This window comes from Archocentrus centrarchus, chromosome 14 (genome assembly GCF_007364275.1).
Source record: "Archocentrus centrarchus isolate MPI-CPG fArcCen1 chromosome 14, fArcCen1, whole genome shotgun sequence".
NCBI lineage: Eukaryota > Metazoa > Chordata > Actinopteri > Cichliformes > Cichlidae > Archocentrus > Archocentrus centrarchus.
In genome coordinates this window covers 2,517,342-2,539,826 of record NC_044359.1, presented here as the reverse complement: position 1 = coordinate 2,539,826, position 22,485 = coordinate 2,517,342, and the positions used below count along the sequence as shown (strand labels likewise).

Below are 22,485 nucleotides of genomic sequence, written 5' to 3'. Positions count from 1 at the left end.
AATTGATTACAGATATCTGGAGACTGTCAGCACCCTTACCCTGACTATCTTGGATGCCGTCTGACAATCCAACTATTCTTTCTGTGTTGTCCCCTTATATATTCTCACCCCCCGCCTTGAGGCTATGGTGCAAAATTCTTCCCTATATGGCAGCCAACCCCTATATTTTAAGAACACTGATCATAAAACAGCTTCCTTCACTCAGGAGAGTGTCGTTTCCTGTTGTTCACTGAGGATAAGGGAGCACTGTCACTAAGAACACAGATTTTTCCTGTTTTTCACTCTAGTGTATTCTACTGTGTATAAAGGTTACATGAGATGCTTATTGGTATCACACAAAGGTTACATTATATGATTACTGATATAAAGCAAAAGCAAACATCTTCAGTGATATAATCCTGCTACACATTTCAATCCCACAAAACACACACAGAAAAAAGGTGAGAAGAAGAAACAAGAACAACAAATGAGAAAAAGTGAAACACATGGTTCACGATCAGAAATCTGAATCTGATTTATCAGGTCATGTTTGTACATGAATCGTTGGCTGCCCTCTCCCCTCCCTGATGGACATCTACACCTCCCGCTGCATCAGCAGAGCCAGGAACATCATCAAGGACAGCTCACACCCTGGCTTTGACCTGTTTGACCTGCTGCCCTCTGGCAGGCGCTCCAGGTGCATCAAAGCCAGAACAAACAGACTCAGGAACAGTTTCTTCGCCAGAGCAATCACCACCCTGAACTCACACACTCACCCACCGTAACTGTGCAACACCCACATCTCTGTGCAATATTATATTATTCATACTGAACAATATCTATCACTCCTATATTGTTTAATATCCAGTATTCATTCACTAGTGCAATATTCATTCACCAAGTGCAATATTCATCATCTTCATTATTATATGTATACACATATTTACTTTCTTACAGTGTACAGATGCACCAATGTAGGTATGTATCAGTGACGTGCAGTCAGGGGAGGCAGGTGAGGCACGGCCTCACCTGTCATCGTGGAAATATAAAATTAAAAAATAAATTAAATGGTTATATTCATTCAGTGATTTGTATTTTAAAGTTCTTTTCCATTTAACTACACCATTTTTAGATTAGTTTTTTCAAAATCGCTGAATTTTCGCATTTGCCGGTCAAATACTAAGAGACGAACGGTGAGGCACCAGCCCGGCGAGCTGCACCACGTATTGCGCAATCCGTGGTGCGGCTCAGTATAGTCATTGCCAATGACTACTAACTGTGCTGGCATGCTATGCAGTGAGACCGGATTACTTTCCCTTTGCATGTGGCTATTAAAATGTTCTAACACTTTTACTATATGAACTAAATTTCTATATTTTAGCTGGTGTATATAATGCACAGTTTTTTTTTTGTTTTGTTTTTTTCATTAACAACTGTATGTGTGTGTAATGCATTCTTGTGTTGAGCGATCATGAAACTGCTGCGAAGAGACACTAGGTGAGGCACGCAGTTCTCGTGCCTCATGGTAGGGGGCGCTGGTGATCCCAGGGACTCTACGACTCCTCGGCGGCAAGCTACCATAAACAGTTAGCAAGGCCAGTTAGTTTTTCCTGTTGCTTGGCCTTATGTTCAACATGGAAGATTACATAACTCAACTGAAAGAATTTTCTAAACTGGACTTTCAATCGAAGCAGAAGATAATAATTAAAGGAAGACCAACACCGGAGCTAAAAGGTTTGCTTCAGACTATGTTAATGTTAAACAAAACAACTGTTGCCAATCAAATGGTGAATAAGCTATATGTTTGTAAATCTGATGTGATGACGTCAGTGCCTCACCAGTCACGACCCTCACCGCACGTCACTGGTATGTATGTATATATTTTTATACATTCTATTTTTTGTATATTTTACACATTGTTTATTTTCTGTATAATATTTTTATAATATTTTTATTTTCATTTTAGAGAGTTTGATTTTCTGTTACATGGCACTGAACAGGAGTGGCCCTCCAATCTCATTGTACATCCTGTATAATGACAATAAAGGCATTCTATTCTACATGAGAACTGGTTCTAAAACATTTTGCCTCATAAAATACAAGTTTAAAAAAATCAGTTATTTACACTCAGCCTGAACACTGGACGTCATCTCTACTTCTCTTTAGCAGGTTTCATGTTATTGATCTTGTTTCCTTCAATTTCTACATCTGCTGAGAACGGCATTTCGCCCAGGAGTCTGTCCTCAAAGTTGCTGTCCACTCTGACTCCAAACACTTTTGCCAGCAGTGAAGAATCCACCACAAACGACTGCACCTCTGTGCTGCCGATCTCTGCGTCCAGCTCAGTCTGGGTGCTGCTGGCTTTTATGATCCCGACAATCTCGATTGTGATCTTCTGGACCGCAGCACTTTGAACCTGCACAGAAAGACCAAGAGCAGGACATGCTACATAAATAAAACCAAAGATAACTGTTTTTTATTTAAATAAGTAAGCAATAAGATTCACTCAGGAACCCCATCCTGTTCTGCAGCACATGAACATAATACTCCCTTAGTCAGTATTATTAGAAAGTATTGCATACACACATCAATTAGTTAAACTGCAGGAATGTCTTAAGGACATTAAGGCCTGTATGACCTCTAATTTCCTGCTTCTAAATTCAGATCAAACTGAAGTTCTTCTGCTCGGACCCACAAATCTTAGAAACATGGTGTCAAACCAGATACTTACTCACTTACTTGTAATTCATTATTATCAGGCTGTCCTAAAAGCTCCCTGAAAAGCCTTCAGCTGATCCAAAATGCTGCAGCTAGAGTACTGACAGGGACTAGAAAGAGAGAGCAGATTTCTCCCATATTGGCTTCTCTTCATTGGCTCCCTGTTAAATCTAGAATAGAATTTAAAATCCTTCTCCTCACATACAAGGTCTTGAATAATCAGGCCCCATCTTATCTCAAAGACCTCATAGTAACGTATTCTTTTCATTCACCTTATTTACTCTGTTTATACTCCACTCTGCATTTATTAATTGATTATTAATCTCTGCTCTCTTCCACAGCATGTCTTTTGTCCTGCCCCCCCCCCCCCCCTCACAGCAGATGACCCCCCCTCCCTGAGCCTGGTTCTGATGGAGGTTTCTTCCTGTTAAAAGGGAGTTTTTCCTTCCCACTGTCGCTTGTTCATAGGGGGTTAATCTGATTGTTGGGTTTTCTCTGTATTATTGTAGGGTCTTTACCTACAATATAAAGTACCTTGAGGTGACTGTTTGTTGTGATTTGGTGCTATATGAATAAAATTGAATTTAATTGAAATTTTCCACCCTTACAGAGGACCTTCAAAGCAGAACAAAGCTGCTGTCACCAGCTGCAGTCCAAGATGGTGGAGATGAGTTTGTCTGACAGGGAGACTCACAGTGAGCCTACCTGGTATGCAGAGAGGAAGAGCTGGACAAGCTGGAGAGCTGTAAACTCTCAAAAGGACAGTGAGGGAAATGTCCAGTTTGAGCTCAGACCCGGGCAGCCGGTCTTCATGGAAAACTGCTTCAGTTAAAAACCAAAAACATTTCAAACCAAAGTTACCTTGATAATTCTGGTGAAAGTCGTCGAGTTCAGCGATACTGTATCATAGTAGTGGCTGGTCTTCACGTTGGCCACCCTGACAACATCTCCCTGTGATTTTCCTCTGAGCTGCATGATGTCGTCACCCCACAAGGTGATCCTGATGGAACCGGTGCTGTCTTCAAGTTTGAACTCTTGCTTGGATCTTATTCCCTGTTTGTCCTTCAGCTCGATGTTTTCAACTGATCCGATCTGAACAAACCAACAAAACAAGATCAGAACAACTGGAAACAATTCCCCTTCAATTAGAGACCAAAAACTGATTCTGTGCATGTTTATTTCTGCTGTAAATGTTGGAGTCAAAGCCAGCCTCAAGCTCCCATTAGAGCAGAGGTCGGCAACCCGCGGCTCCAGAGTGCAGCTCTGTGCAGCTTGGGGAAGTAAATTATAAGTATCCAATTGAAATGCATTTTATTTTTGTTAGTGTGTTTTTTGTTGTAGTTCTAAACTGGAATATTACTGGGATCTTGAAGTATTAAAATAAAATTATTTTATTATTATTTTTTGTCTCTCAGTATATGCATCACTCATGGAAGCCGGTAGCAGCTACCGGCTTCCGGTAGTATTTGCAGTTCTGAGTGTTTTCTTCTCCGTGGAAACTGGTTCAAATGGCTCTTTGAGTGTTAAAGGTTGCCGACCCCTGTATTAGAGAATCTGTGTTGGCTTCATTTTTAAGCCCCAGAGTTTGATCCATGCATCCATCCAATTTTCCATCACCTATTTAAGTCACAGAGGCAGCAGTCTGAGCAGATATGCCCAGAGCTGCATCTACAGGCCACCTCCAGGGCTGATATGGAAGAATAATCTGCCCGCGTGGCCTATAAAACCTAAAAAGTACTCTCTCTGTCTCTCTCTTCTGAATAAATCTGGAGTTCACAGTTTGATACAGACACTTTTGAGGGAATTCTTGGCCTGGCACTGTGAAGGCATGAAATATGAACAGTGTGTAAAGGTTAAGCTGAGCAAATACTTAGTACATGTCTACAGGTCTGATCATACTGCTGTCTGCTCTTCATGCAGAAAGTCATTTGAAGGTTACGTCCTCAGATTTTTATGTTTTAGGACACTAAACTAAACATGAGCACTTCTGTGGGAATGCCCTCCCAACTCCACTGCATTCACCAGCTGTGCTGCAGCGTATCAGGTCACACTTACCTCTGTTATGGTTCCTTCAACGCTCACTGAGGTCTTCTCTGCAGCAATGTTGGCCTTTGCGATGGAGCAAACTGGGATCTGGGCAGGAACGAGCATCCGAGCCTCCATCTCCAGATTCTCAGGAACATCAATAGATGTCGTCTTTGATATGGTGCTTTTTTTGGTCACTTTCATGAGATCTTTCTCCATGATGACGTTTCTGAACAGGAAGAAGGACTCCTCCTGGAAACGCTGATAGCGCTCTTTTCCATACACCATCACTTTAATGCTGCTGGTTTCATCAGCCACCCCGAGGTAGAAGAAAAACTTTTTCTTCTTGTTTTTGGTTTGATATGTACGTGGACCAGATTTCTGCACCACTTTGCCTGCAATGGCTTTTTTTCCAAGATCACCAAAGATCTTTAGATCATGGATGGATATTCTCTGGACACAAAAAACAGCAGCAGACATGCAGACGAACATATCAAAACAATTCAGATGCTGTGAACATTAAATGAACATTCAAACAAAACCCACTCACCCATGGAGGAATTTTTCTCTTCTGGAAAATAAACATTGGTCACAATAAGTTTTTCAGAACTGCGCTCACAAACACAGCAGAGTTTCATGGGAATAGCATTCCCACCAGCCTAAAGAGCCGAACAAGTTTTATCATACATACAGCATAAAGAAACTACATTATTTAACACTTGGTGTAATGTAATATTAACCTAAAAAAAAATCATAACTGCTACCTTGTCAGGCTGAGGGCTCTTCAGCTCATCTGTAAATGAAGAAACAAACACGAGTCAGTGAGTTTTTTTTTTGTTCTGTACAGCTCGTTTCCTGATCTCATTTTATTTTATTAATTATCGTCGGTTCCATGACCCTCAAGTCTTAGTGGAAACATTAACGTTGTTGTTATTGTTGGGAGATTTTCACAGAGCAGCTGGAGTTTAGATTTCAAGATTTCAAGAAGATTTTATTGTCATTATACATCAAGACACACAATGAAATTACGTTCCAGAACACCCATCCAAGGCACACAGTGACAAACACAAACGGGAGACAGGCGTCTGAGGTCATGCAGCCGTTTTACCGGTGCTACCTTTGGCAGGAAAACAGAAAGAGATACACTGGGATAGGTAGGTTCAAAAAAATCATCTCATACTGTGTTCATAATGAACACCTTACGAGGTTCCAAAAAACACCTCAGCAAAGCAGCAGCACATTTAATAGCATGGGAGCACTAGGGTGGGGAGGGATGGAAAGGGGAGCCAGCGGAGGCGAGGGTGGGGGTCGGGCTACTGTGGGGCTAACTTAAACTCCCCCCTCAGCTAACAGTTCTGATAAGATGTAGAGTTCATCAGCAGCTCGGTCAGGGAGATCAGTCCAACACAGGTCAGAAGAAGACAGGACAGTGGGGGGGTGGGGGTAGAGCATCTGTTTACAAACATCCAGGAGACAATTTGATAAGCAGCAGTCCAAGAACACCAGGGAGCCAAATTCCTGATTCTACGACTTGTTTTGGTACAGACTGTACTGATTAATTTGTTGACAGCCTTCAGTCTTACTGGCACCTCTCTGTGGAGAAAAAATCCAATTCATCTGAATCTTCTTGGTTCGTTCCTTTGCCGTGCAGAAACAGATACATACATCTCCAAGATCTTACCCCTCAGAATCAGCTGCAGATATACAGAGTCTGAGTTTGAGTCTGTACCTTCCCACGTTCCCGTCATAAGCAGCCTTACCAAGGCCAGACAGCTGCCTAGACTTCCTGAATTGCAACGACAAGCCAGGAATCTCCAGGTCCAATTCGGAGAAACCCAGGTGTCAATAAGCCAAATGTGTGTGTCCTCCATTGACACTACGGCCAGGCACGTCATCTTCCACACCACACAGGAATCCACAACGTAGCCAGCTGGAATGTCAATTGATAGGAGGGAATAGGGTTCTCCTTCCCCCAATCTCCTCATGGTGAAACTTTGGTCTTTGAGAGACCAGCTGATCAGATCCATAATTATAAATTCCAGATCGGAAGTTGTATGAAGAGAGGCTGTAAAGCAGCAAAGCAGGGAAAAAGGAAGAGCTGAGAGAGAAGAAAAGTGGGACTGTCTCCACTGAGAGCTACAGTCAGCTAAATTTGGACCAATGCCTGAACAAAAACAGATTTCTGAGAATACAAATATTCTTTATTGCAGTCTTTTTTCTTTTTTTTTTAGATCCTCGTTAATTGTTACTGTAGCAACAACTATAGTTCTATGAAAAATGTCCAAGACAACCAGCCATCAAAATACAGGCAATAAAGATTAAACTGAATAAAATAACAAACATCAAATAGTTCCTTTAACTTTTTTCAGTAAATAAACTAACAAATATTACAGACAGTCCTCAGTTAGTAAATGCCACCACTGACAATAAAAGCAAAAAAATGAAAAATAAGCAGTCTGAGTCTATTGGGGTGATATGGGACTATGAGGTCTTTGAGATAAGATGGTGCCTGATTATTCAAGACCTTGTAGGTGAGGAGAAGGATTTTAAATTCTATTCTAGATTTAACAGGGAGCCAATGAAGAGAAGCCAATATGGGAGAAATCTGCTCTCTCTTTCTAGTCCCTGTCAGTACTCTAGCTGCAGCATTTTGGATCAGCTGAAGGCTTTTCAGGGAGCTTTTAGGACAGCCTGATAATAATGAATTACAATAGTCCAGCCTAGAAGTAATAAATGCATGAATTAGCTTTTCAGCATCACTCTGAGAAAGGATGTTTCTAATTTTAGAAATATTGCGCAAATGCAAAAAAGCGGTCCTACATATTTGTTTAATATGTGCATTGAAGGACATATCCTGGTCAAAAATGACTCACAGTGTTACTGGAGGCCAAAGTAATGCCATCCAGAGTAAGTATCTGGTTAGACACCATGTTTCTAAGATTTGTGGGGCCGAGTAGAAGACATCCAGGCCTTTGTGTCTTTAAAACATTCCTGTAATTTAACTAGCTGATTTGTATCATTTGTAATTGTATCTTCATGGATAGATAAAGCTGAGTATCATCTGCATAGCAACAAAAATATATGCAGTATTTTCTAATATGGGAAGCATGTATAATGTAAATTAGTCCCAGCACAGAGCCCTGTGGAACTCCATGGCTAACTTCAGTGTGTGATGAGGATTCCTCGTTTACATGAACAAACTGGAATCTTTCAGACAGATATGATTCAAACCACTGCAGCACAGTTCCTTTAATACCAGTCGTTTCACAAGGTGGATTAATTTTAGTATTTTACTCTGTGTGCTTTAAATGTGTGTCTTTTTTTAATGAATAGATTTTTATTGCATGTTTTATTTTGCTTTTGTCTGTCCTGTGCTTTTGAGCAAGCTAAGCGTATACAGAAATGAATTTTACTTTGGCCCATAACACGGTGTGTTTGGTTTTACAGTCGCTCAGATGTTGCAATAGTGGCAGGAAAAGATGGCCACAAAAACATCCCAGGCCAAACCGAGAGCACAAACTGACGTGGGCAGAGCTGAGACCTCTGCAGCCTTTTGTAAAATGGTCCATCGATCCACTTTCAGGTCTTTTTTCCCCTCACGCACTGAAATCCGAGGCAACATTTCAACATGAAAATCTCAAAAACTATTTAAGATAAGAGCCTGAAATGCTGCTGGTCTTTCTTACCACCAAAACAAACCACAAAACGAACCAGGAGCTCTAAATTGGGTCAGATACATCAAAAACTGTCTGAATACTGGCTAGTGTTAGGGATTATTTTTTACTCAGTGAATAAGTAAACTCCAGTAAATTAATTAATAAATGGTGAATCAACCAAATAATAAACAATTAAATAATACATTAGACAGAGAGCAACAGATCAGAAAGTGCTGACTAACTTCTCTCTTTCAGTGCATCTTATCTTGAGGACCGGCCACAGAACGTACAATTAAAACATCACCAACGTCACCATGTTCTGTTATTAATCTGGACAAGATTTCTCTGTATTGATTAAATTAAAACATCAGGAAGAAGACGTGCCTATGACTGAGAGGAATCTGGGTCATGAAAAACCAGCCAGAACAAGACTGAATGACGAAGGTCAACTCGTAGCACCCAGAGATTGTTTATGCTTCGATAACAACGAGGTGTATAAAAATGTTTTGGTTAGACAGGAACACGGCTCAGAGAGAGAGCACACACTCTTACTCTGATTCCCCACATGGCCATGTGTGTATTTTTCCTGATTCTTTGATACATTAAATGAATTACTTTTTTAATTAAAGTGTTTCAGCTGTCTTCCTTCATAAAAAACCTGTTTACCTGACACTAGTTTGAATTTTTCCCACATTGTACCTTGTAAAGTTCCATATTTCAGCACACACTGATAAAAACTTCACATTGCAAAAGAAAACTAATGACAATTTCTCAAGGAAGAAAAGGTTTTTTTTTTAATTCCACTTCCTTGCTGGATTGAGCAAATGTGACAAGCTGCCCCAAAAAGACAAAAATATCAGTTGATATTTGAGTAAGATAGAATAGAATAGAATAGAATAGAATAGAATAGAATAGAATAGAATAGAATAGAATGCCTTTATTGTCATTATACAGGATGTACAATGAGATTGGAGGGCCACTCCTGTTCAGTGCCATGTAACAGAAAATCAAACTCTCTAAATGAAAATAAAAATATTACAAAAATATTATAATCTAGTATAATCAATATGATCAAGAGATATACAGAAAATAAACAATGTGTAAAATATACAAAAAATAGAATGTATAAAAGTATATACATACATACCTACATTGGTGCATCTGTACATTGTAAGAAGTAAATGCGTGTATACATATAATAATGAAGATGATGAATATTGCACTTGGTGAATGAATACTGCACTAGTGAATGAATACTGGATATTACCAATATAGGAATGTTAGATATTGTTCAGTATGAATAATATAATATTGCACAGAGATGTGGGTGTTGCACAGTTACAGTGGGTGAGTGTGTGAGTTCAGGGTGGTGATTGCTCTGGCGAAGAAACTGTTCCTGAGTCTGTTTGTTCTGGCTTTGATGCACCTGTAGCTCCTGCCAGAGGGCAGCAGGTCAAACAGGTCAAAGCCAGGGTGTGAGCTGTCCTTGATGATGTTCCTGCTCTGCTGATACAGTGGGAGGTGTAGATGTCCATCAGGGAGGGGAGAGGGCAGTCAACAATTCTTTGTGCTGTCTTGACTACCCTCTGAAGCCTGACCCTGTCTGCCTCAGTGCAGCTGCCGTACCATAATGTGATACAGTACGTCAGCAGGCTCTCAATGGATGAGCGGTAGAAGGTCAGCAGCAGGTTTGAGTTCAAGTTGTTCTTCCTGAGGACCCTCAGGAAGTGAAGTCGCTGCTGAGCCTTCTTGATAACAGCTGTGATGTTATCTGACCAAGAGAGATCAGCAGAGATGAGGACACCGAGAAACCTGAAGGTGTGGACCCTCTCCACACGCTCTCCGTTGATGTAGAGGGGAGCTGGGTCAGTCCTGTGCTTCCTGAAGTCGATGATGATCTCTTTGGTTTTCATGGTGTACAGTACCAGGTTGTTCTCTGAACACCAGGCTGTCAACCTCAAGACCTCCTCTCTGTAAGCTGCCTCATCTCCCTTTGAGATGAGTCCGACCGCTGTGGTGTCGTCAGCAAATTTGACGATGAGGTTGTTATTGTGGGCCGGACTGCAGTCATGGGTGTAGAGACGGTACAGGAGGGGGCTCAGCACACAGCCCTGTGGGGAGCCAGTGCTCAGTGTGCGGGTGGAGGAGAGATGGGGGCCAAGTCTCACAGTCTGGGGCCGGTTGGTTAAGAAGTCCGTAATCCAGGAACATGTGAGAGGGGGGAGGCCCAGGGTGTGCAGTTTGGTGGTAAGAATGTCCGGGATGATTGTGTTGAACGCTGAGCTGTAATCCACAAAGAGCATGCGAGCGTAGCTCTGCTGCTGCTCCAAGTGGCTCAACACAGAGTGGAGAGCTACAGCGATGGCGTCCTCTGTGGATCTGTTTGCACGATATGCAAACTGATGGGTGTCGAAAGTGGGGGGCAGATGGTCTTTGATGTGCTGGAGAACCAGCCTCTCAAAGCACTTCATGATTACCGGTGTGAGGGCCACAGGGCGGTAATCATTTAGGCTGGTGACAGATGACCTTTTGGGCACGGGGATGATTGTGGCTGTTTTTAGGCAGGGGAAGATGACTGCTTGGGCCAGGGAGAGGTTGAAAATCCTGGTGAGAATCAGGGTGAGCTGGTGGGCACACGCTCTGATCACCTTGCCAGGTACTCCGTCTGGTTCGGCAGCCTTCCTGGGGTTCACTGCCAGGAGCACGCGCCGTACCTCATGCTCCTGGACAGTGAGTGGGGTGCAGCCTGGTGGAGGGGGGGGCAGGACTGGAGCAGATGGGTGGTCCTGAGGCATCTCAAAGCGAGCAAAGAAACAGTTAAGTTCCTCTGCTAGTGACACACTCAGGTCTCCTGCAGTCACATCACAGCCTCTGAAGTTTGTGATGTTCTGAATGCCCTGCCACACCTCCCGTGTGTTATTGCTGGACAGATGGGACTCTATTCTCCTCCTGTAGTCCGTTTTGGCTTTTTTAATTCCTCTTTTCAGGTCAGCTCGAGCAGCACTGTACAGAGCTCTGTCGCCTGACCTGAAGGCAGTATCACGGGTTTTGAGGAGTGAACGGACCTGGCTGTTCATCCAGGGTTTCTGGTTAGGGAAAACCCGGATGTTCTTGCTGACAGTCACATTTCCGATACAGAACTTAATGTAGTCCAGTACCGTCCCTGTGAATGTTTCTAGGTCCTCATGTTCGAATAAGTCCCAGTCTGTGTATGCAAAGCAGTCCTGTAGGTCGGAGAGTGCGTTTTCAGGCCAGGTTGTAATGGTTTTTACAGTAGGCCTGGCTCTCCGTCTGAGGGGGGTGTATGCTGGGGTGAGCAGCAGGGAAAGATGGTCGGACTGGCCGAGGTGGGGGAGGGGTTTGGCTCTGTAAGCGTGCTTAATGTTGGAGTAAACATGGTCAAGAGTGTTCTCCCCTCTTGTAGAACATTTGACATGTTGGTGGAATTTCGGGAGTACAGTCTTTAAGTTGGCCTTGTTAAAGTCTCCCGCGATAATAAGAACACCGTCGGGGTGGAGCCGCTGCTGTTCGTTAATGGCGTTCAGCAGGAGAGAGAGCGCCATGCTAACGTTAGCATCGGGAGCTATATACACAGCTGTGACGATCACTACTGTTAGCTCTCTGGGTAGAAAAAAAAAAAAAAAGATCTGAATATAACAAAATTCTGGAGTTTCCAGACGATGCTCTAATTAAAACTGAGAACTTAATTTTGTTGAATATATGCATATTTTTCATTTTTGAGACCTACTTTAATGGAGGCATCATAATCCAAGTAAAGTTTAAAGGTACAGTCAGTAATTTCTTTTGGTTATTTAACCCTCTGGAGTCGACAGACGTGCTGACACATCCAAATGACATCATCAATTTAAGATGATGTTGCAGTAGGATGCAGCCTCGCTGAGGCTCCACTTCAACTTGTATCAAAAGTGCAGACTTCAAACTATGTAACACTTTTAAAATTGTGTTGACAGGCCAAATGAAGCCAGATTTATGATAAATAATTCACAATGTGTTTTTTCCAGAATATTGTCACGTTTGATACAGGAAGAAATGGTAAAAACGGCATCTTTGCAACAGAAAGTGCTTCTCAGCAGAAAAAAGTGTCGATGGCAAGTTTTGAAATTTGAGGATAAAAATCTTCATTTAAACCTAAATGATGTAAATGGCAGTTGGTGGCAATTATGAGCCACCTATAATGCACAGCTGAGATCCAAGCGGAGCTTCAGCTCCATTCATACTTTCACCCACGTGACCTTAAAGACTCACACAATGACAGGTTGGATGAAGGACCCTCGTGACCCCCTCCAAGGTGAAAACCCCACTAGAGGATCAGTACCTGTGATTCTCCATCAGTTTCTAGAACTGAAGAAGCTTCTCAGATGAGACACTGAACATCTTCATCTTCATAAACCAAAAAAGAAGTCAGAGGCTTCCAGCACTCACCAGCTTCAGCCTCTTCATCTGAAGGTGAATCACTCACAATGTTGTTCTTCTTAAAGCCTGTACAGACACACACACACAGCATCATCAGACTGACTTCAAATAAGTCAAATATTTATGCTCATATTTATGCCGCAGCTGCCACAAACCCAGGACATGTTTGCCTACCAGCTTCAGGCGTTTCATCCTCTGACTTTGAATCCATTTCACAGCTTTTCCTCTTCTTTCCTGAAAAGTTGAACACAGATGTTTAGAGCCTGTTTTCACTGATACACCAAACAGTTTTATAAACAGGACCCAAACACAGGATCAGCAACATTCCACAGACTGTGCAGTGAGGAGTGCTCGGACCGCTACCCTGGAAGAACCAGTCACTCCACAAACACATGGCACAACATAGAAGAGCCACTTCAACTCTGCTGAACATCTGCACCTGCAAGGTCAAAGGTCACTCTTTGAGGATGCCAATAATAACATGGGAAGAGGAGTAAAAGAAGCATCAGTGTCCACTGTGATCAACCATCACTGAACAGAGGAGGTGGTTTAGGGTATAATGCAGTCCTGAGATCTCCTCCCAGGCGCTTCAGCCCCCACTCACACCTTGTCTCGGGTGATCTGAGGCCCCGTTTACATGAGAACAGTAAAGTTTGGATGTGTTTCAGCCTCCTGTTTACAGAGAATGCTGTGAAAACGATACTTTATGAAAATGGGCTCCATTTCCGTGTAAACGGACAATAACACAGCTCTTTGAAAACGGGGGCACATGTGCACTATGGTTGTGGCTCCTTTATCCACACTGCCCACTGGTGGCCTGACAGGAACTGCAGCGTTTTTAGCATCCTGTGTATTTTAGGCACTTTCTTGATTTGCAGTTTTATAATTATATGTTTTAAATTTCAGAATAAAGTTCTTTGTGCTCATTAAATATCAAGCTTTCATGTTCTCTGGCCAACTTCTGCTCATTTGAAATTTTTATGTTGATGCTTTTTGAAAAGTAGCTTTAGGGATGTATTCACACACACACACACACACACACACACACACACACACACACACACACACACACACACACACACACACACACACACACACACACAGAAAAAAAAACACCTGTTTTCTCTTGTTTGTTCTTCAGTTTGTCCACAAAGGGGCGGAGCCAGTCCTGGACCTTAGCATCCTTCCGTGGGATCTGATCCATTACTTCATTGATTCTATGAATAGATGTTTCCACTCCGTAGCGCTCAATGATTGCTTGGGGCATCTCTTCTCTGGACTTAGTCTTCACACATTTGGGGATTTCTGACAAACAAATCAGCATCTTGTTGTACTGCTGCTCATCCAGGTCCTCGAGGATTTCAGTCAGAATTATTCTCCACTCTTCCTCTGAAATCGCTGACATCTGACACACAGACAGAAACTTTTATTACCTTTGACCGTGAGCACACAGCTCAGAGACGACTATGAACTCTGCAGACTCTGAAACAGACCATCACAGACACACAGACACGCTACCAAAACCATCTGTGTGGTTTCCTGGGATGAAACTTGAAATCTACATTCTGCAGACACGTGAGACCAACATTAATACGTCTTGAAGTAAGTAAATATGACTCAAACCACTGCAGTGCAGTACCTTTAATACCTATAGTATGCTCTAATCTCTGTAATAAAATGTTATGATCAACAGTATTAAAAGCTGCACTGAGGTCCAACAGGACAAGCACAGAGATGAGTCCACTGTCAGAGGCTGTAAGAAGATCATTGGTAATCTTCACTAATGCTGTTTCTGTGCTGTGATGGATTCTGAAACCTGACTGAAACTCTTCAAATAAACCGTTCCTCTGCAGATGATCAGTTAGCTGTTTTACAACTACTCTTTCACGTGTCTTTGAGAGAAAAGGAAGGGTGGAGATTGGCCTATAATTAGCTAAGACAGCTGGGTCAGTGATGGCTTTTTAAGCAGAGGTTTAATTACAGCCACCTTGAAGGCCTGTGGTACACAGCCAACTAATAAAGACGGATTGATCATAAATTAAAGATAGACATTTGTTGTTGGCTCTGCTTGCTAATCTTTAGCTGGTAATTTGGTGTCATCATGACATCTCGCTCAGCTGTTTGTTATTTTGTCAGTTTTATTATTTTGTAGCTGGAATTGGATTTTTGTATGGCAGCATTTAATTTTGCCAAATCCTGAAACTGTTTCAGTCTGTCTGAAAGGGACGAGGTTTGTTTCTGTGTTACCTGTGCTGAGCCCAGCTGACCTGTTATTTCATGACTGTTCTGTTCTACATTATCACACTATGAATGATGTTTTTAGAGTATCCTCACTGCTGCACCTATTTTGTATTTTTTAAGTGTGCACTAATTCTACTACTTTTATTGATCTCAGGAAATGTTCATGTTCACTCCGGTCCAGCAGTAGTAACTTGGACATTGCAAGTAATTCTTCGTGGTCAATGGACCTTTCCTATGATGACTTCTGCTCTTGTAATAGTATGGGTTCTGTCCATATTAATGCAAGAAGTCTACTACCTAAAATGGACCGGCTCAGGGTGTGGGCTGAATGCTCTAGACCTGAATTTGTTTTTGTTTCTGGCAGCTTAAATCTACTGTCTGTCTGTCTGTATTTGTCCAGGTGCCCTCATTATCAGCAAGCTCGGTCAACCAGGGGTGGAGGAGCTGCCATCTTTGCAAAGGAGCATTTGTAATGCTCTGTTCTTCTGGAAAAATATATTTATAATACTTTGATGTCCAGGGCTTCTTACATGACTTGGCAAAAGTTAATTGGGGCAGTATGGACCTTGTCCCTGCAGTAGAGGAAGCAGGTCATTGTTTAGAGACTACTTTGAAATAGTGATCGATCAAATGACTATGAATAAAAGATCAGAGTGGTCCTTTGTAATCTCATGAGTTGTCAGTCTTACTGCAGCTGCACGGCAAACGAGGCAAGGCAATGATTGGCTTGCTTATCGTCAACTTCACAATAAAGCAACATAAGTAGTGTGTCAATCAAAGTCTATTATTTTAAAGATCAGTTTACACAAAGTGTCTCTGATCCGCAGGTATTTTGGAGAATAAGCCTTCAGCTTCTGTAGTTTCATTATATGTGACATATAATGACAATAAAGCTGTTCTATTCTTCACTCCTGTCTCTTAGAGTGGATAATATTATAGTAATGCATAAGGTGCATGTGGCTAACGTTTTTAAAGAGCATTTCACCAAAGTTGGCTGTGTTTCTGCTTCCACATCTGCAAGTTCAGAAAACAGTTCATAAGTCTTGAACTCGCCTAAACCGTCTCATGCAGGTTCTGTTCTTACTATTTCGATCCGGCCTTCATCCCATTCCTCAGAAATTTAGGAAGGAGTTTAGAAAGGAATTCTCTCCTTAAATGCTAAAAAACCAGCAGGCCTTAATGGCCCCATTATTCTTTAAAACAGCCACTCCGATCATTGCAGGACCATTGATGAGCATTTTCAGTCTTTCTCTTTTAACTGCAGAAAAGGATGTGTTGCAGCTGTTTTAAAGGTTCGTAATGATATAACCTCAGCAGTAGAGTCTAAGGCGCACATATTTTAAACCTGGAGTCGGATCATCCCAGTGAAACGCATAGATAAACAGAAACCATATCAGGTCAGAATCTCAGACTTCAAATTCAAACTGCACCCTCAGTGTTTGTTTACAAATGAATTATTCATTGAAATCAATGTTTTTGTTACATATTCACTAATAAAGTATTTATAAAACTCACCTCTGCTCGTTTTAATCCACAGTTTTTCTTTCGCTTCAAGTTTCAGGTTCAAGAAAAGGCGGGAAGGTTGAAGTCTCGAAGTTTCCCCTGCTGCGGGGGGCAGAGCCCAACTCAGATAATCTTTCAGGTTTGTTTGCTTGACACAAACTCACTGATAATCAACGACACAACACTCATATACAGGGAGATATTTCAACATTGACTAATTATTTCTTCAGATTCAACTTTGGATCATTTAAACACCCAGTTTCAGTCACGGTCCCCCCTTCTGCAAAGAATGGTTTAGTCCAGAGGACTTCCTATTTTTCCTGACAATAACAGAACCCTCAAATCTGCTTTCTATCAAATAACCATGAATGTATCAGATGTTCTATAGTAAACTGAGAGTGACTCACATCAGTAACTCTGCAGAGAGCTGCTCAGAGTGCTAAAGCTTTAAATATCAGGACACAATAGAAAAAAGAGCAGGTGTTCAAGTGATCTAAATCCAAGCAGAGATGAACAACAGCACGACTGTGACACCATTTCATTATTTCACAGAACTGAAGTCCAGTGAAGTCCTACTGATGACCCAGTGTGGTCCGAGCTTCAGCTGTGGGACAGACGGCCTCACATGTGACTCTAGAATAGTTTGGTGTCCAGAGGAGTTCGTGGTCCTCTTGGGAATCATTTTATAACCTTCCCAGACTGATGTGCAGCATCAGTAACAGGACTGCTGGCATCTTTGCTTCCTGGCCTTGTGTCAACACTCCTGAACGCTGCAGACCTGCAAACTGACAAAACCTCTGCTTCTATAGAGGAGCTCACATTAGCACCACCTGGCTGCTTCTTACCCTCTGAACTGTTCTGGGAGCAGTAAGGATGTTGTTTTAAGTGACAGCAGCCAATCACAGGCGTCTGATAACAGATGGCAAAGGTTTGAGGTCAGTTTAAATCTTTAGGTTGTGGCTGTCTACAAATAAACATAACACAAATTAATAAATTAATAAACAAACATTCATTTCTCTGTGGATCGCTCTATTCAGTGTGAGTCAGTAGGGGGCACCAAAGGACCTTTGAACTCTTCAGCCATCTTCTAAATACAGATAAACTTTAATCATAAACTTTTATTAACACTAGTCTGTTATTTGAACACAGAGATATAAACAGTTTTTATAGAACATGAACATATATATAAATATCCTTAAAAAATGTAAACATTCAATTCACAGACTGTGACTGACGGGACAGTACACACATAACACATCCTTCTTTCTTGCTGTTTTCTCCTTCGTGGTTGACATTTTGTCATAAGGAAGAATGATCAGTTTTATTTTTGTTCTAATCAATAAAAAGATCTAAACCAACAGACTTCCACTTTGATAGAAAGTCCAAGGAGGAAGTCCTGCAGAACTTTTTTTAATGAACAATTATTAGACGATGACAGACGCCGAGGAAAGTGTGATGATGGATCTTCTTGTTGGAAATGCTGGGAACCTTTTTCTGTGAGATGAAATCAGTCACAGGAAGATTTTTTAAACACGTTTATTTTTATTAAATTCCAGATTTATAAACAAAACCAATCCAAGCAGGCACACGTCACCATCACAGAGATTCAGCAGAGCGTGATTATGAACACACAACTAAACTAAACTAGAACCACTCATTTGCACAAAGAATTGAAGAAAGATAAAAACACACAGGTTCAGAACATAAGCCTGATTTCAGAGAGCAGTAAAAATCTTTGGTAAACTTCCAGTTCAGATCATTCTGCTGCTGTCGGCTCATCGCCATCAAAGCTGCAGCCCAGCCAAACACTGGACGTCATCTTCACATCTCATTAACGGCGTTCATTTTATTGATCTTGTTTCCTTCAATTTCTACATCTGCTGAGAACGGCATTTTGCTCAGGAGTCTGTCCTCAAAGTCGCCCTCCAGCCTGACTCCAACCACGTCTGCCAGCAGTGACGAATCCACCACAAATGTCTGCACCTCTCTGCCGCTGATCTGCGCATCCAGCTCCGTCTGCGTCCTGCTGGCTTTTATGATCCCGATGATCTTGATGGTGACGTTCTGCACCGCAGCACTTTGAACCTGCACAGAAAGATCAAATAAATCAAATCTTCTGCAGAGATCTTTGATGCCTGTAAGTAAAACTGAAAAAGAAGCACAGGAAGTAAACAGGCTGGATATCTTTGTATGAACCAGCACTGCTGTAATCTCATTTTTAATATTCCATACTTAAAATAACCGAGAGCTATGATGAGCTGATTTTACAGTGAGTCTCTCATCCTGCATCCTTCAAATCCACCATCTTGTTCTGCAGCAGATTGTTCTGGTTCTGCTCAGTGTAGCAGCTCATGAACATGTTCTCCACCCTCCGGCTCACAGAGCAGAACAAAGACTAATGTCAGCAGCTGCAGTCCAAGATGGCAGAGATGAGTCCACCTGACACGAGAAAGACCACTGAGCAATCTGGTAGAGACACCTGAACAAGGAGCCGGGTTACCTGCTGAGCAGACTCACCAACAGTGAGCAAACTGTCCAATCAGGAGTCAAAAACACTGCTCGGGAAAAAAAACCACATTTCAGGCCAAAGCTAGCATCTGAAGCTACCTGGAAAATTCTGGTGAAAGTTGTTGAGTTCAGCGATACTGCATCATGGAAGCGGCTGGTCCTCACGTTGGTCACCCTGACGACGTCTCCATGTGATTTTCCTCTGAGCTGCTTGATGTCTTCACCCCACAAGGTGATCCTGATGGAACCGGTGCTGTCTTCAAGTCTGAGCTCTTGCTTGGCTTTCTTTCTCCGTTTGGACTTTAGCTTGATGTTTTCAACCGATGCGATCTGAACAAACCAACAACACAAGATCAGAACAACTGGAAACAACTCGCCTTCAATTACAGACCAAAAACTGATCCTGAACTCTGCTCTCAGTCTGACGTTCTGCCACTCACACATGATACAAACTGTGTTCATTTGTTGTAATCCAAGTTGGTGAATGTTTAAATCCTCTTTTGTGTCACAAGTATCATGTTTGTTGTGTTTTCTGGGTTTTTGATTGTGAATAACACTGCCATCTACTGGTCAACAGCCATAAGCAGCAACTAGCTTAGGGAAGCAGCCATGTTGGCTCAAGCATTTGAGGTGTTAACGCCATCCGTGAACATTCATAACCTGTAAGTGTAGAACTGCACTATAGCTTGTGTGTTAATTATTGTTTTTATTGTAACTTCCTTCATCATTATGCTTACTGACCAGGTTTCTAGTGTGAGTGAGAGTAAGCTAATGGTACTAGCCTTTAGCTCTGTCTATGCTAGTCCTAGCTAAAGGACACGAGACTGTTTGTTTGTTCATTCGTTTATTTCTGTGATGACTCGTGATGATTTTTGGACATAAATTTGTGTTATGACAAAGCACTAATGCATATCCTTCATTCTCTCTGTTGCAGTTTTACAGTAAAAAAAGGTCTCAGTAAAGACCATAAAGGCCCCGTCACAGCGTCCTGTCATTGCTGGATCCATTAGTGTTTAGCTCACTGTCCAGGTTAAGACTGACACTTTACAGGTCAGTGGAGGTCATAGGTCAAAGGGCCCTGAGGTGATTGGTCACTTTCAGAGCAGTCACTCCACAACCTCCATGTTACACTCACTGTTACTGTGGCAGACTCATTACGGCTGTTCTGCACTGCATTTGTTCATATTTTGGAAAATGAAGTTTGCCAAATTAACCATTTCCTTGCTGTGCAGCAGTGGACGTGCTCACAACTGTCACCAAATTAATGCTGAAGAAATGTTAAAGTTCTGAAGTCTTCACCAGCTGTGCTGCAGCGTATCAGGTCACACTTACCTCTGGTATGGTTCCTTCAACGCTCACTGAGGTCCTCTCTGCAGCACTGTTGGCCTGTGCGATGGAGCAAACTGGGATCTGGAAATCAACGAGCATCCGAGCCTCCATCTCCAGATTCTGGGGGACATCGAGAGTTGCCGTCCTTGATATGTTGCTCATTTTGGTCACTTTCATGACTTTTTCCTCCATGAGGACGTTTCTGAACAGGTAGCAGTCCCCCACAGTGAAAACCTGATAGCGCTCGTTTCCATACACCATCACTTTAATGCTGCTGGTTTCATCCGCCACCCCGAGGAAGAAGAAAAACTTTTTCTGCTTGTCTTTGGTTTGATATGTACGAAGACCAGATTTCTGCACCACTTTGCCTGCAATGGCTTTTTTTCCAAGTTGACCAACGATCTTTAGATCATGGATGGATATTCTCTGGACACAGATGGAGAGAAAAAAATAAATCAATAAACATTCAGACATGTCAAAACTGATCAGATGCTGTGATCATAAAATAAAACATCATAAATCATAAAACAAAGAAATCCACTCACCCACGGAGGCATTTTTCTCTCCTGGAAATAAACAGTTGGTAAATGCTCAGTTATTGAACTGCACTCAATCTGATTATTATGAACGTGCAGTCCCACAGTAACAGAGCAGAACCTTTACTGTGAACAGTTTTATCATACAGACGGCATAAATGTCCATAAATCATAAAATAATGTCAGACTTTGGTAATATGCAGTATTATATCTCGTGAGTGCTACCTTGTCAGGCTGAGGGCTCTTCAGTTCATCTGTGAACAAACAAACACGTGATTTATTGATCGAGCAGGTAAAGGTGAGTTTTATTCTATTTAAACATACATTCAGCGAGCCTTCACTGCTCACTGTCTCTGTTCTCTAAGAGTTAACTCACCAGCTTCAGCCTCTTCATCTGAACACGAATCACTCACAATGTTGTTCTTCTTAAAGCCTGGACACACACACACACACACACACACACACACACACACACACACACACACACACACACACACACACACACACACAGCTCAACATCAGACTGACTTCAAATAATATTCATGATCATAACTGTGACCCCAGCTCAGCAGCTCACTGGTCGCTGCCACAGACCCAGGACGTGTCTGCCTACCAGCTTCAGACGTCTCATCCTCTGACTCAGTTTCTCTGTGTTTCCTCTTCTGTCCTGAAAAAGAAACGTATCCATGTTGAACACAGATGGTCGGAGCCTGGACGTCTCAGAGCTTTTCAGCATAAAGTCTGTTTCCTTTGAACTTTTTCACTGACTAAAAACGAGCCATGCGCGACATTTCATGATTATTAATATGCAAACTGTCATGGTCATTGATCATGAAATGTCGCTCGTGACACATTTTAGTCAGTGGTTCTAGTTTCGGGTAAATCTGCAGCTGAGACTGAAGAAGTCACCTGGATGAGTGAAACTTTTCTCGGGATGAACAGAATCAACGTTCTGGGATTAATAAACTGAAGCAGAACAAATCAGGATGACGGCACCAACGGCTCTCTGATTCAAGAAGAGAAGGCCATCACATCCCTGAGTGAAGCATCAACACACTCCCAGCCAATAAGGGCGGGGCCCCACTGTTCTAAGATTACTTCACTCCTGAGTGGCAGCAACACTTACGAGGTCTTAAGGTGAGACCCTACAAGCAGCTACAAAAAGAAAGTCACCGACTGCCCTACAAAACTCCGCCTTCACCCTGGGGATGCTACATGCATAAATGGACTTCTCCACAGAGAAGGAGTCCCTCAGGAGCTTCATCATCAGGAGAAACTCAGCCACCTACAACATTCCAAGCATCTTGACACCATCTTGGCGCTGCTTGTGGGTAACACCCCATCACAGTGAAACCTCCACAGACTTCACCAACAGGGGCTGCAAACTTAAATCCAGATGAAACCTTTGATGTGGTTTCACTTTCGCTTTCACACCCACAACTGAGGCAGTGGAGACCGTTAGAAAACGACTACAGGAAGTCGACTCCTTACAGAACAGAACCAGCTTTACCCAGATCAGATCTGCACACTGTTAGACCTTTGCCTGACCACAGCAT

The 22,485-nt window shown here is 42.3% G+C and overlaps 2 protein-coding genes across 2 annotated transcripts; both read right to left on the bottom strand.

Moving 5' to 3' along the window:
* Positions 1 to 1,983: 1,983 nt before the first annotated feature.
* LOC115792598 (uncharacterized) lies at positions 1,984 to 16,602 on the bottom strand. Its single transcript, XM_030747197.1, has 9 exons — positions 16,569 to 16,602; positions 13,929 to 14,217; positions 12,987 to 13,046; positions 12,822 to 12,878; positions 5,487 to 5,515; positions 5,273 to 5,293; positions 4,753 to 5,175; positions 3,559 to 3,789; positions 1,984 to 2,395 (listed from the first exon to the last, which is right to left on the bottom strand). The coding sequence occupies exons 2-9, from the start codon at positions 14,215 to 14,217 to the stop codon at positions 2,132 to 2,134; spliced, it is 1,374 nt and encodes a 457-aa protein (XP_030603057.1). The 5' UTR covers positions 16,569 to 16,602; the 3' UTR covers positions 1,984 to 2,131.
* A 1,491-nt stretch (positions 16,603 to 18,093) lies between these two features.
* On the bottom strand, positions 18,094 to 20,670 carry LOC115792608 (uncharacterized). Its single transcript, XM_030747209.1, has 3 exons — positions 20,397 to 20,670; positions 19,164 to 19,394; positions 18,094 to 18,641 (listed from the first exon to the last, which is right to left on the bottom strand). The coding sequence occupies exons 1-3, from the start codon at positions 20,652 to 20,654 to the stop codon at positions 18,378 to 18,380; spliced, it is 753 nt and encodes a 250-aa protein (XP_030603069.1). The 5' UTR covers positions 20,655 to 20,670; the 3' UTR covers positions 18,094 to 18,377.
* Positions 20,671 to 22,485: the final 1,815 nt, after the last annotated feature.